This window comes from Euprymna scolopes, chromosome 45 (genome assembly GCF_053919585.1).
Source record: "Euprymna scolopes isolate OS-2025 chromosome 45, ASM5391958v1, whole genome shotgun sequence".
NCBI lineage: Eukaryota > Metazoa > Mollusca > Cephalopoda > Sepiida > Sepiolidae > Euprymna > Euprymna scolopes.
In genome coordinates this window covers 61,443,240-61,456,748 of record NC_136526.1, presented here as the reverse complement: position 1 = coordinate 61,456,748, position 13,509 = coordinate 61,443,240, and the positions used below count along the sequence as shown (strand labels likewise).

Below are 13,509 nucleotides of genomic sequence, written 5' to 3'. Positions count from 1 at the left end.
GTAGATCTTCTTTTACACATAAACATACCAAGATACTACATATGCGAAGACATACTGGAGAGAAACCATATGCTTGTGAAGTATGTGCTTTTTCTTTTGCAAGGAAACAACACATGTTGCAACATATGCGAACACACACTGGAGAAAAACCATATGCCTGTGAAGTATGTGGCACTTCTTTTGCAAGACAATCCGACTTAGTCATTCATAAGCGAACACATACTGGGGAGAAACCATATTCTTGTGAAATATGTGGCTCTTCTTTTACACATAAAACGAATATGGTGCATCATATGCGAACACATACTGGAGAGAAACCATATACTTGTGAAGTATGTAACATGCCTTTTACGCAGAAACAACACATCTTGCTACATATGCGAACACATACTGGAGAGAAACCATATTCTTGTGACGTATGCGGCTCTTCTTTTACACAGAAACAACACATGTTGCAACATATACGAACACATACTGGAGAGAAACCATATTCTTGTGAAGTATGTGGCTCTTCTTTTACACAGAAACAAACTATGTTGCGACATATGCTAACACACATTGGAGAAAAACCATATAATTGTGAAGTATGTGGTTTTTCTTTTACCAGGAAACAACACATGTTGCAACATATGCGAACACATATTGGAGAGAAAACAGAAATTCATTAAAACCTTCCATGAGAAAAAACTTGAAGAATCAACAATGGTCCAAATATTTTCTAGAAGAATTAAACAAATGTTCTATAGATTAGGAAGTGTCTAAAATCTGGATAAAAGAAGGATCGCCCCACTATGATCAGGATAAGATTAAGATTAAAAATTAATGACCGATGCTTTCAAAAAGTCGATATCACTAATTGCAACAAATGCAGGTTATGTCGCACAGAAGCAGAGAGTGTCAGCAACCTGGCGTCCAGCTGCAAGGTTCTGCAAAGAAATGGCTGCTAATCAATGCGACACAATAATGTATATAAATATCTTCATTTGATGATAAGGATATCGAATGCAGCAGCAAGTCTTTGGAATGTAAACCTGAAAGAACAGAAACACGTCATATACCATTCACCGTGACTATGTAATCCTCGCAGCTACATACTTAAAAACGGAGCTTTAAATCCTGACATATTTACGTGGGACAACAAGAAACAGGAAGCAGCCTTAGTAGACGTCAGTGTCCACAATGATGCTGGTTTAAAGCAGAACTGAGAGGGAAATGATTACAAAATATCAGGGTCACATGTATGACAGGAAAAGAAACTGGAATCTTAGGAAGATCTCTGTCATTTCAGTAATGAAAGAATCTTTAAAACTACTTTACAAATTTACCTGTTGAACCAAGTGCAAAGTAGATTCAAATAATTGCACTCAAAGGGACAGTTAGAATCTTTAAACGATCTCTCAGTTGAAATGTATAAATTAGCGGGTGAATGTTTGACATCCGGTAGGATATGCCATCCTGATTCGGACAAAATAATAAGAAAAAATATAGAAACAATATTTTTGTAAAGTATGTCATTCTTTTTTATAAGGAATTCTGATTTGGGTATTCGTATGCAAACGCATACTGGATAGAAAGCATCATCTGTTGAAGTAGCTTTTATTTCATAACAAAACACTGGTTGGTTATTCATATGCGAACTTGAATGCCTACTAGACACTGTCCTCGAGTGCCTAAGGTCTCTCTGTACGGGGGTTTGTCAGAACAATCTGGCATGAGGATACTTTTTCCAAGAAGTAAACCCTGACCAAATATTCAAAATCACATAGTATTCGCTTCCCAAATAAGATCTCGCTATGGCTAACCCATAGGGTTTACGAGGAATGGTGCATCTTCTCCAAGTGATGTTACCTCAAGTTACAGCACGAAACTGGATACTCCACCAGACTAGATAAATTCTTGTCCTGGAATCCAGTAAGACCAAGAGACAAAAAAAAGATATACTACAACGTATAAAAATGGTAAATTGGGGAGAGGAAAAATTATGTTCTCAACTTCTTTTTTAACTCAGTGTTTGAGAAATAAAGAACTTAAATGGAACATTCGAATATCTATGTATCTCATAGACTTCAAGTGTTAGCCCCAGGTTGTGGGCCCCTTGATTTCTGATAACTTCGACTGAAGTAAAATAAAACAAAAAAAAGGGAGAAACCATATTCTTGTGACGTTTATGGTATGTCTTTTATAACATGTGTTACTCTTCTTTTACACAAAATATATTGAAACATATAACAACACATATGGAAAAAAAATTCTTGCAAATGTATAGCCCGTTTTCACAAGGAAAAGATTTATGTCACGAATATGCGAGTGTACACTAAAATGAAAACATATTTTTGTTAATTATTTTTGTCATATGCTGCATGTAAATGTTTATTGTAAACATTTACATTTTACAGACATTATGTTTCTTTCTATCCAATGAATCTAATAATCTGATGTTACAAAGCAATCATATATTATTTTAGTAACTTTAGTTTGCAATACATTTGAACGCATGTTTTGCAGTGTGCATTTGCTTTATGCAAATATTAATTTCATTATTATTATTATTATTATTATTATTATTATTATTATACCAATGGCCAAACTAGTGTGTAACTGTCGTATAATTCAAATATCATTAGCTAAAAACTAATGTCCATACTATTGATATTGCATGGAAAACTTGTCATTTTCTGTTCAATTTATTTTATGTTGGAAATAAATAGTTCGTTTATTCTGTTCAATAAAAGAAACTTGTTTCTAAGACTTAATCGATTGGAAAATAATGTCATTGTAAACATTTGGAAAAATTTGTTGGTGCATATGTTTAAACATATTTTTACTTTATGAATGTTGTCTAGATTTCTACAAGTGATTTTTTTTTGCACTGCTGAATCAGGAAATAACATCCGTTTCTATCCATCAGGTCAGGTTTGTGTGCAAAGTTGATTTGAAAAAATTAGACCATATGAAAAAAATTGATTATATTTTTGTGGCATTATCAGCTCATTTACAACAATATGCATCATCCTACATCATCCTAAGTAAGGGGTTTAAGAAGAAAATGTTTGTCCAACAATATACATTGATTAACTGATGGAAATATCGATTACTATAAACTGAATGGTGGACATTGATAAAAGTAAGTAAACGTAAATTGCATGTTGCGCCACGATTGTTAAAAATTCAGGACTTGATCTGTTTCTTCAAACTCCTGGAATCCGTAGCAACAGGGAAGTCTCTCTTCAGAGTCCAACAGTAGGCAGCCATCATGACTGCATCTCAGCAACCCTGATAGCTGGTTGCCATTTCTTTCATGTCCTGACGGACCCCCCTGCTTGTTCACTTATTGAACCCACGTTCTCAGGAAACTGGTCCATATGTGAAAATAGCGAATCTTAATGCACTTGTAATTTTTTTTCAATAACTGCAAATTTCAGCTAAATTTAATGTAACTGTTTAAACAACCTATACCTCATTTGATTTTCCTTTTATTCGTCTATAATTTTAGCTATTCATATTTGTGCGGACTTTCTTTTTGCCACCTGTATATATCGATAACCTTATGGAAATATCGATTACTATAAACTGAATGGTGGACATTGATAAAAGTAAGTAAACGTAAATTGCATGTTGCGTCAACATTGTTCAAACTTCAGGACTTGAACTTCCATTTCTTCAAACTCCTGTAATCTTTAGCGGAAGGAAGGTCCAACAGTAGTCAGCTACCATGAATGCGTCCCAACGACCCTGTTACCTGGTCTCAATTTCTTTCATGTCCTGATAGAATCTCTCCCCCCCTGTTCGTCGCTCATTGAACCCAAGTTCTCAGGAAACTGAACCATATGTGAAAATAGCGCATTTTGATTCTCATGTTGGAGCCCAGGTTTCTGACAGCAGACAGCATGTTGTTGACAAGTTCTGTGTAATTGATGGCCTTATTGTTAACAAGTTCTTCACTAGGTGTATCAGAATTTTTGTAGGAATTTTTGACACCCCTAACACGAAACTGCGAATAAAATATAAAAAAAAACTCGTAATTTCTCCTTTAAAAGTGGGTTATTTATTTTCTTTATGGATTATACTTCCAAAAATAAACTATTAAAGTTGTTTTAAAAGTAATAGAAATATTTTTTTTTATTTCTTAAAAAACAGTAATGAGTTTTACGAACTCAATATTTTTAATTTAACTTTAAAAATATATCAAAATTCTTCTATTTATTCTATTTTTACGAAATTTTCAGGGTCAATGTGAAATTTTATGCTCTTTCTAATAAACCGAATATAATATTTTAGACAAAAGGTTTTTTTTATTCACGCTTTTCCCATTTTTAAGTGTCTCTTAAAAAGTAAATGATTAATTTACTCACCAAAGTTTTATATATCACAAATTGAAGAGAAAAGGTCAATAAATAATATATTCAAATTTAAAAAAAAAAGTAGTGTTTTTTAGAAATTTACCTGTAAAGTTCGAAGTTTGAAACCTTTTTTAAACCACGTTGTTTGTTTTTTTTCTTTTATTAAACCTTGGTCCTTGCTCCTTTAATTGAAAAAAAATTAGGGCTTGAATTACATTTTTCGAGTAGTTATAAGCTTTGAAAGACAGGGGGTCGAATAATTCACGCCTCCCATTTTGAAATGTCTATTAAAAAGTAAATAATTAATTTACTCACCAAAGTGGTATATATCACAAATTGAAGAGAAAAGGTCAATAAATTATATATCCAAATTGAAAACAAAAAAGTAATGTTTTTTAGAAATTTACCTGTAAAGTCCGAAGTTTAAAACCTTTAAAAAAAAACCCCACGTTGTTTGTTTTTTGTTTTGTTTTTTAATGAAATCTTGATCCTTGCCCCTTTAAATGAAAAAAAAATAGGGCTTCAATTACATTTTTCGAGGAGTTATAAGCTTGGAAAGATGGGGTGGAATTATTCACTATTTTTCACGAAAATTCTGACACACCTAGTTCTTCACTACTAGAACAAATGCCTTCTATGCTTCCAGTTCCACTTTGTTCATTAAGTTTTTGAACTCTCTAATGAGCTGACAAATCTGAGGACCGTTAAAAATGCCAACTTTAAATTCTCCATGGTTAATTATGGAAAAGCCTGCCACAAGTAAGTGAAGCAGTCACTATACCTGCCGAGAGCCTTGGTAAACTGCTTAATCAAGCCGAGCCTAATATACAACGGTGGGAAGAGTATTCCGTCTCTGTCCACCAGATGATGATGTTCCTTTTTTTTGCAAGGCACCAGTTCCTCCCAAACAGGACAGGCCTTCCTCGTGTAAAACTGAGCATGGTCCCTACTATCCCACATGCACAGAAAACATGTCTACTTGGTGAAGCCAGACTGTTGTTCTACAAAAAGTTCACTATTTTCAGGTCAACATTAATAAACCACATATGCTGATCATAACTAATTTTCTCCAACACATACTTCACCGCTTCATACTTCTCTTTCAGTGTAGTCGAGTGAGTGATGGGAACAGAGGCAAACTTGTCGTTGTGTAACAGAACACATTTCAGTGATTACTTGCTGCTCTCAACGAAGTCTTTCGAACTGTGAAAACCCAATAATATGGCATAATCATGTTGACGCACCGGTTCCAGCTGGATCATCGAAGTCAAGCAACATTGAACCTCGTCAGTACTAAATGGGTGACCATTTGAGACTTTCAGGTGTTATATATGCTCTTCACTTATCTCGGCATTGTTTCCAGTCATCCTGGTCCTCTCCTTGCCACTGGACAAACAGTGCCGATTCAGGAGAGGTGTGGTTGGTGATTGCGCAACCCTTGCATAAAAATTACACGCGCTACTGCCCCTAGGAGGTACTCTTTGTCTTTTAAGACTGCACTGAAGTATAAAAAGAAATATGATTTGTAAAAGCATATTTCTTTTTATACTTTAACAGAACAAAAAAAATATCACACAACTTGCATAGAAAATTTGTGCAGATTTTTTGTATATTAATTTGTCTCTTTTCTTCCACATATGTATGTTTCTAAAAATGAAACAATATTTTTTATACAATTCGTGATTTATACAATATACTTAGAAAGTAGATAACACTGGAGAATATTTTTTTTTACTTTGTGAATGTTGTCTAAATTTCTACAATTGATTTATTTTTGTAGGAAATAGCATGCGTTTCTCTCCATCAGGTTTGTGTACTAAATTGATTTGAAAAAATCAGACTATGTGAAAAAATTGATTATATTTTTGTGGCATTATCAGCTCATTTTCATCAATACGCATCATCCTATATCATGGTAAGTAAGGTTTTTAAGAAAGAAAATGTTTGCCCAACAATATATATTGATTAGTTGATGGAAATATCGATTACTGTAAACTGAATGGTGGACATTGATAAAAGTAAATAAACGTAAATTGCATTTCTTCAAACTCCTGGGATGCTTAGCAACAGGGAAGTCTCTCTTCAGAGTCCAACAGTAGTCAGACATCATGACTGCGTCCCAGCAACCCTGATAGTTGGTTTCCATTTCTTTCATGTCCTGACGGAACCTCTTTCCCTGCGTATCGTTTATTTATCCCACGTTCTTAGGAAACTAGTCCATATATGAAAATAGTGCACTTTGATGCTCGTTAAAGATGCCAGCTTTAAATATATTTCTACAATTGATTTACTTTTGCACTACTGAATCAGGAAATAGCATCCGTTTCTATCCAATAATATACACTGCCGGCAATATTTGACTTTTAATTGAAATACTCTAGTGTTCAAGCTAATTTTTTTAAAAAATATCTTCAAATTGAGGAGGCAAAAAGAAAGTCCGCAGCAAAACTTTGCTTCAAACCAGCTTAAAATATCGCCCCTAAATCAGTTTAAAATATCCACCAACAGGCAACAAAGCATCTCTAATCGTAATTGTTGTTGTTTCAAGTTGTACAACGTAACATTTAGTCCATATGCCACGACTTTCTCTTAGTGATCGTCAGGAGCTCATTAATCTCAACCTTTCTGGTTTATCCAATTGAGCAATCGGCCGCAGATTGAAATGTGATGAGGAAACGGTACAAAAGATTCTGCAAAAGCATCAAAACACCGGCAGGTCGTGATGCCCCTAGATATGGTCGTACTAGAGTTACTTCTTACAGGGAAGACAATGCTATCAAGCTCTGCAGCCTTAGAAACAGATGTGAAACGGCTGCCCAAATCCAACAACAGTGCAATCTTGTAAAAAGTGCACTCTTTCTACTGTCAAAAACAGATTAAAGGAATTTAATTTGCAGGGTTATGTTGCAAGACACAAGCCAATGATTTCTGTAAAGAACAGAAAGCACCATCTGGACTTAGTCAGATACAATGAATATCATAACTCTTCATATTGGTCAAAATGCCTTTTAGCGACGAAAACAAGTTCAATATGCTAGGCAGTGATAGTAGGCAGTACCTCAGTGGAAGGCAAGACGAGGAATTTAATCCTAGGTTTCAACGCTGCAAGGTGGTGGAGGTTCGTTTTTAGTGTGGGGAATTATTAGTACCAATGGTCCAGGGCCTATAGTTCGCTTGCAAGGTCGAATTAATTCTACCTATATAAACGCCAGGTACGTCTAGTGATGGCGTATTGCTGCCATATCTGGGAAGGAGCTGCTAGAAGCAGCTTATCCTGCCATGACAGAGTTCAGAATAGATTTCGTATGTTAGTAGAGGATGCCTTTTTCTCTCCCCTGCAACCTCTTTCCCCACAGAAGAGACGTCGATAACCTGTATCTGCTTTATTGTTATTTTCATGACAGGTACTCGTCAGCTTCAATCTATGGTCCCTAGACCTCTTCAAAATTGACCTTTTTCTTCAAACATATGGAAACTGATATTATTCCCATTCTCCAAGGTCTAAATTAGATAAATATACCAGTTATTGCGATCTTGGACCTTGGCTATGCCTGCCTCACGAGCCATGTAATTTTATTGTTGACGTTTTTCAAAAACGCTGCAAAATTTGGGATATTATGTCCTTATTTTCATTGTAGCTTTCCAGAGGTCGATGCTATAGCATTGAAAGTGGTACCAAATGAAAGCTGATAAAATTTTCTTGCATATGGTAGTAAATACATGAACACCTGTGTTAATTTTAATGCATAAACATATATATTTTTTATGCTTGGAAAGGATGCCATCATATAATACATAACTTTATCTCAGAAATGTTACTCTTAATGCATGTATATAATTTATTATCACTAAGTATGTTTTATCTCTTCATTTCAGATTGTAAGTTAAAGCTGATTTGTTAAGATTTGTGAACTGCTGACAACATGGCATCTGGAAGACAACTACGCTGTGGGAAAGTGGTCAGCGATACAAGTGAACGGGATGAACCAACTGAAAAGAGAAGAAAGGTGGCAACTCCTGCCACAAGGTCATTCAGTGATATGTATCTCATTGGGCAACCCAGCTCCAGCATCAGATGCTCTCAACTTCCTACTAATCGCCAGGTGTTCCAGTATTTCCTGCATTTGAGGAATGATAATCCCAACAGTGACAATAGGTCTTTAACCCATGATACAGTAGATGTCGTTTTGCCATTCTGGAATATGGCAAGTATTAAAACACTAACTAGACCAAATGCAGTCAACCGTTTCATGATCCTCCATGAAAAGTACAGAAAAATTGTTAAAAACAAGGGAAGAAATAACAAACCAGAGGAAGAGAAACGAGCTAACTTTCTGAAGGACTTAGACAAGTTATTTGATATTGGAGCAAAGGATGTTGTGGAGCAGATAAGAAGCAACAGGCTGCTCACAAAGGAGACCAAGGAAGAAGACATCAATTTCTACTTGGACCAACAGACCACTCGCCTGGCACATATGTCAGGTCATGATAAGGTGTTTGAGAAGAAGTCTAGTAAGAAAAGCTTCCGAGAAGAAAGAGAAGAGAGAATGTTATTATCAGTGACTGCTGCAGCAGCAGAAGTTGGGAAAATTTCAGGTGATGAAGACCCAGAGAACAGTCAAGGCTCTGGTACTAGCGAGGGTTCAGAATACACTGAGACAACACCAAGCTGTTCATCAAAACGAAGTAAGATAACCTTACACTTTCCACACTCAGTTATGACCAGTGAAGAGATTTGCTTTGAGGGGCTTCCAAATATGCTTAAAATAATCATCTGAAACTGAACAAAACATATTGTGTAGTTGTAACGAACAGGATTATAGATTAAAAAAAAAGAAGACTTGTTTGCATACCTTATTTTGACGTCTGAATATCAGAACTTCGATTGTGTTTAATTAACCCGCTTTTGAGTTTTGAAATGTGAAATTCGGTGAATATGTTAAGTAAAATAATTAATTTAAGTTAAGCAAAACAAAAAAAATTTTTTTTTAAATATTTATACGAAAAAAAGCCATTTTAAAATCTTTGATAAATAAATTAACAATTTCTTTTTAGCGAGCCGAATAATGCATGACCATTATTAAACAGGGCATGCTTTGAAGAATCGATACAAAAAAAAAAACATTCAATAAATAATGTGCCCTTTGTGTTAAAAATATCAATATTTTTTCGATCCAGTTTGGAAACGTTTGCCGCTTTTCGACTACGGTGGACCAAACGCGCTGAAATATTTTTTTTTTATTCCGCTTTAAATTGCCCCCCTCCCCATTTTGGAGAGCCTGGCCCCCACACACATACACATTAAAAACCAAACTCATACAAATGGTCACCCGGTACTGGCCAGCCTCAGCGTTAATAATACATTGAAATTTTCGTCACTGAAAAATAAGTTTTTTTTTGGGGGGGGGGGGGCTTTTGGGGCTTCCGTAGTTTGCTTTTTATTAAGTAAAAATGTAAACAGTAATCAAATCGACTCGAAGTAACTGGTTAAATCCAGGTACTTATATTATAATATTGTTACATATTCTCATAGAAAATAACCCTAAATCTTAGTTAGACAAAAAATAAGCGAATTAATTATTTCAAAAACCCTTCTTTTTTTTTTTTTTCAAACTATTTATATACGTTTTTGTGCAAAATAAAAAACGCCAATTGTTAACTTTTGGGGAAAATTTAACATTTAAATTTTAATTAAAAATAGTAGAAAAAGTTTTACATTATTCTGCTTTCTATATGATAAAATTCCGGGTTTTATCTTTCTAGAGGAAAAAAGTTACTCAGAAATAATGTATTTTAATAAATGTAATTTCGTTTTAAAAAACAACAGCAGCTTGATTTTTCGGCCATGTTGGGCGGTGCCTACATTCTTGGCCTTCGGGACAAGATCAAAGTGTAGTATCTGTTCTTCAGATGCTGCACTTTTATTTCTTGTTCTCTTTCGGTGGAGGAGAAATCCTTCACGACTGAGACAATTTTTATTTTTGTACCTTTTCTCCACGTTAAAAAACGACCCTGGTGTCTAACTCTGTCCCGTGGGGAGGCATAGTAAATAGGTACAATGAACCGTTCCCCTACGTAATCCACTACTTCCGATTATTACGATATAATCCCATTGACTACTGTACACTCACTCAGTAACCCTTATCCTCGAGTTGTCTGCCAGCCTTTATAAGTGGTGACTCACACGAAAAAAAAGACAATTAAAAAATAAAAGGATTTTTCAGAAATTTTTTTCGTTTTTACTTTTCCAAATGTAAATTAATTTTTATTCGCAAATCTTTGAAAAAATGTTTTGAGAATATTTTAAAAGCAAATAAATATAAAATTAAGTAATTAAAATTCAAAGTTTTTTTCATCTTTGAATAATTAATATTTTCTTTAAAAATCAATGTTATATTTCATCAATATTAATATTAATGTTATTGACATGTAAGAGTGCATCTGTAATAATAATAATAATAATAACAATAACAATAAAAATAACAATAATAAATAATAATATTAACAACAACAACAATAATAATAACAACAACAACAATTGTAACCATAATAACCAATAACAATAAAAATAACAATAATAAATAATAATAACAATAATACTAATAATAACAATAATACTAATAATAACAATAATACTAATAATAACAATAATAAATAATAATAGCAATAATACTAATAATAACAATAATAACCAATAGCAATAAAAATAACAATAATAAATAATTATAATAACAATAATAAATAATACTAACAACAATAATAACAACAACAACAACAACAATAATAATAATAATAATAATAAAAATAACAACAACAATGATAATAATGATAAAAAATACTTTTTTTTAGGCAAAGAAAAATACTAAATAACTAATACTTATTTTGGAGGATTAGTAACAACAACAAAACACATTTTTTAATTTTTTATTTTTTATTTTATTAATTTCTCTACACAATAAATCAATAAAATAATACTTCACAATTTTAAGAATTTGTAGTCCGTTCGTTTATTACAGTAAAAATAAGAACAAATTATTATTATTATTATTATTATTATTATTATTATTATTATTATTATTATTATTATTAATATTATTATTATTATTATTATTATTAACAATAATAACAATAATAACCAATAACAATAATAATAACAATAATTAATAATAATAATAATAATAATAACAATAATAATAATAATAACAACAACAACAACAATAATAACCAATAACAATAAAAAATAACAATAATAAATAATAATAACAATAATAATTACAATGATAACCATTAATAATAATAATAATAATGATAATAATAATAATAACAATAATAATAATAATAATAACAACAATAATAATAATAATAATAATAATAATAACAACAATAATAACCAATAACAATAAAAATTACAATAATAAATTATAATAACAATAATAATTATAATCATAATAATAATAATAATAATAACAACAACAATAATAATAATAATAACCAATAACAATAAAAATAACAATATAATATCACACTATGTGATATACGAATATCTGTATGTGATGTTGCCAAGCTAATCAAAAACCTTGATTCCAGTAAAGCAACCGGCCCTGACGGTATTCCAATTATAGTACTCAAAAAACTTAAACCAGAACTATCACCCATACTTACAAAACTGTTTAAACGTTGTCTTAAGGAGAATTGCTTCCCATCACCCTGGAAAATCTCATCAGTATGCCCTGTATTTAAGAATTATAGTGATCGTTCATCCTCCTCTTATTACAGGCCAATAAGTCTCCTGTGCGTCATGAGTAAGTTGCTGGAATCTGTGTTAAATAGAGAAGTAATCAACCATCTCAGCAAAAATAACCTTCTTAGTGACACACAATATGGTTTCCGTTCTGCTAGATCTACAGCAGATGTGCTTACAGTTATATCTCATAAGATTAGCTAATCTCTCGACAGAGGCAACCTTTCTAGGGCAATTGCTCTTAACATATCAAAGGCCTTTGATAGGATATTGCATAAAGGTTTATTTCACAAGATCTCCAGCTATGGTATTGCTGGAAATGTCTTCTCAATTATTAAATCATTTCTCTCTGATAGGTTCATAAGAGTAGTAGTTGATGGGCAAAAATCAGAAGCTCACAGTATAAATGCTGGAGTCCCTCAGGGGTCGATCCTGGGCCCAACTCTTTTCCTGATCTACATTAATGATCTTCCAAATCACATCCTTACATCATTCGTAGACATTTTTGCTGATGACACTACCATCTATGGTAGCACATCTAAGACAGTAAACGACCAAGTTCTCTCCGATTCTCTCTCTTCTGATCTTGATCACGTTGTACAATGGGAAAAGGAGTGGCTGGTTACTTTTAATGCATCTAAAACCAAGCTTCTATCTTTACATTAACAACGTTCTGATCCCCATCTGGCATCAATTAAAATGAATGGCTCTCGTCTTGGGGAGGCCTCAAGTTTTGACAGGCTTCTGGGCTTGACCTTTACTTCTGATCTTAAATGGAATACGTACATAATAATAACAATAATAACCAATAACAATAAAAATAACAATAATAAGTAATAATAATAAGTAATAATAATAATAATAATAATAATAATAATAATAATAATAATAATAACCAATAAAAATAACAATAATAATAAATAATAATAATAATAAATAATAATAATAATAATAATAATAATAATAATAATAATAATAATAACAACAACAACAACAATGATAATAATGATAAAAACCACTCAACGAATTTGTGGGTTTGATTTAATATATTTTAATCTTCTGTATGTAGTGATGTTTTTTTTAAATATCTAAAAAAAGAAAAAAATTTCATAGTTCTACGAAATTTTCTGGACAATATAACAAGAAGTTTCACTTTAAAAAAAATCAACGTGGTTTTAAAAAAGGTTTTAAACTTTGGACTTTACAGGTAAATTTGCAAATAATTGTTGTTTTTTGTTTGTTTTAAATTAACTTATTTCACTGGCATAGCTAGGGGGGGGGCGCCCCGGGCGGCACACCTGAGGGGGCGGCATTTTGAGAGGGTAAAAATAGAAAGTAGAAAAAATAAATAAAAATAAACAAAAGTTAACAAAAAATATGAAATTTTATACCAAAAAGGTTGTAAAAAATCGGAATTTTGGGGGGTAT

The 13,509-nt window shown here is 32.5% G+C and overlaps 1 protein-coding gene across 2 annotated transcripts in view; it reads left to right on the top strand.

The window, feature by feature from the left end:
- The window catches only part of LOC145269814 (uncharacterized), a 211,995-nt gene that overhangs the window by 12,061 nt on the left and 186,425 nt on the right, over positions 1–13,509 (top strand). The window contains exon 4 of one of the 2 annotated variants that reach the window (XM_080125529.1): positions 8,217–9,422. The exons of the other annotated variant lie outside the window; for it this stretch is intronic. Coding sequence (XP_079981655.1) covers positions 8,264–9,118 — 855 coding nt within the window. The 5' untranslated portion in view covers positions 8,217–8,263 and the 3' untranslated portion in view covers positions 9,119–9,422. Of the gene's footprint in view, positions 1–8,216; positions 9,423–13,509 lie in introns of those variants that run through there. 2 annotated transcript variants of the gene reach the window in all.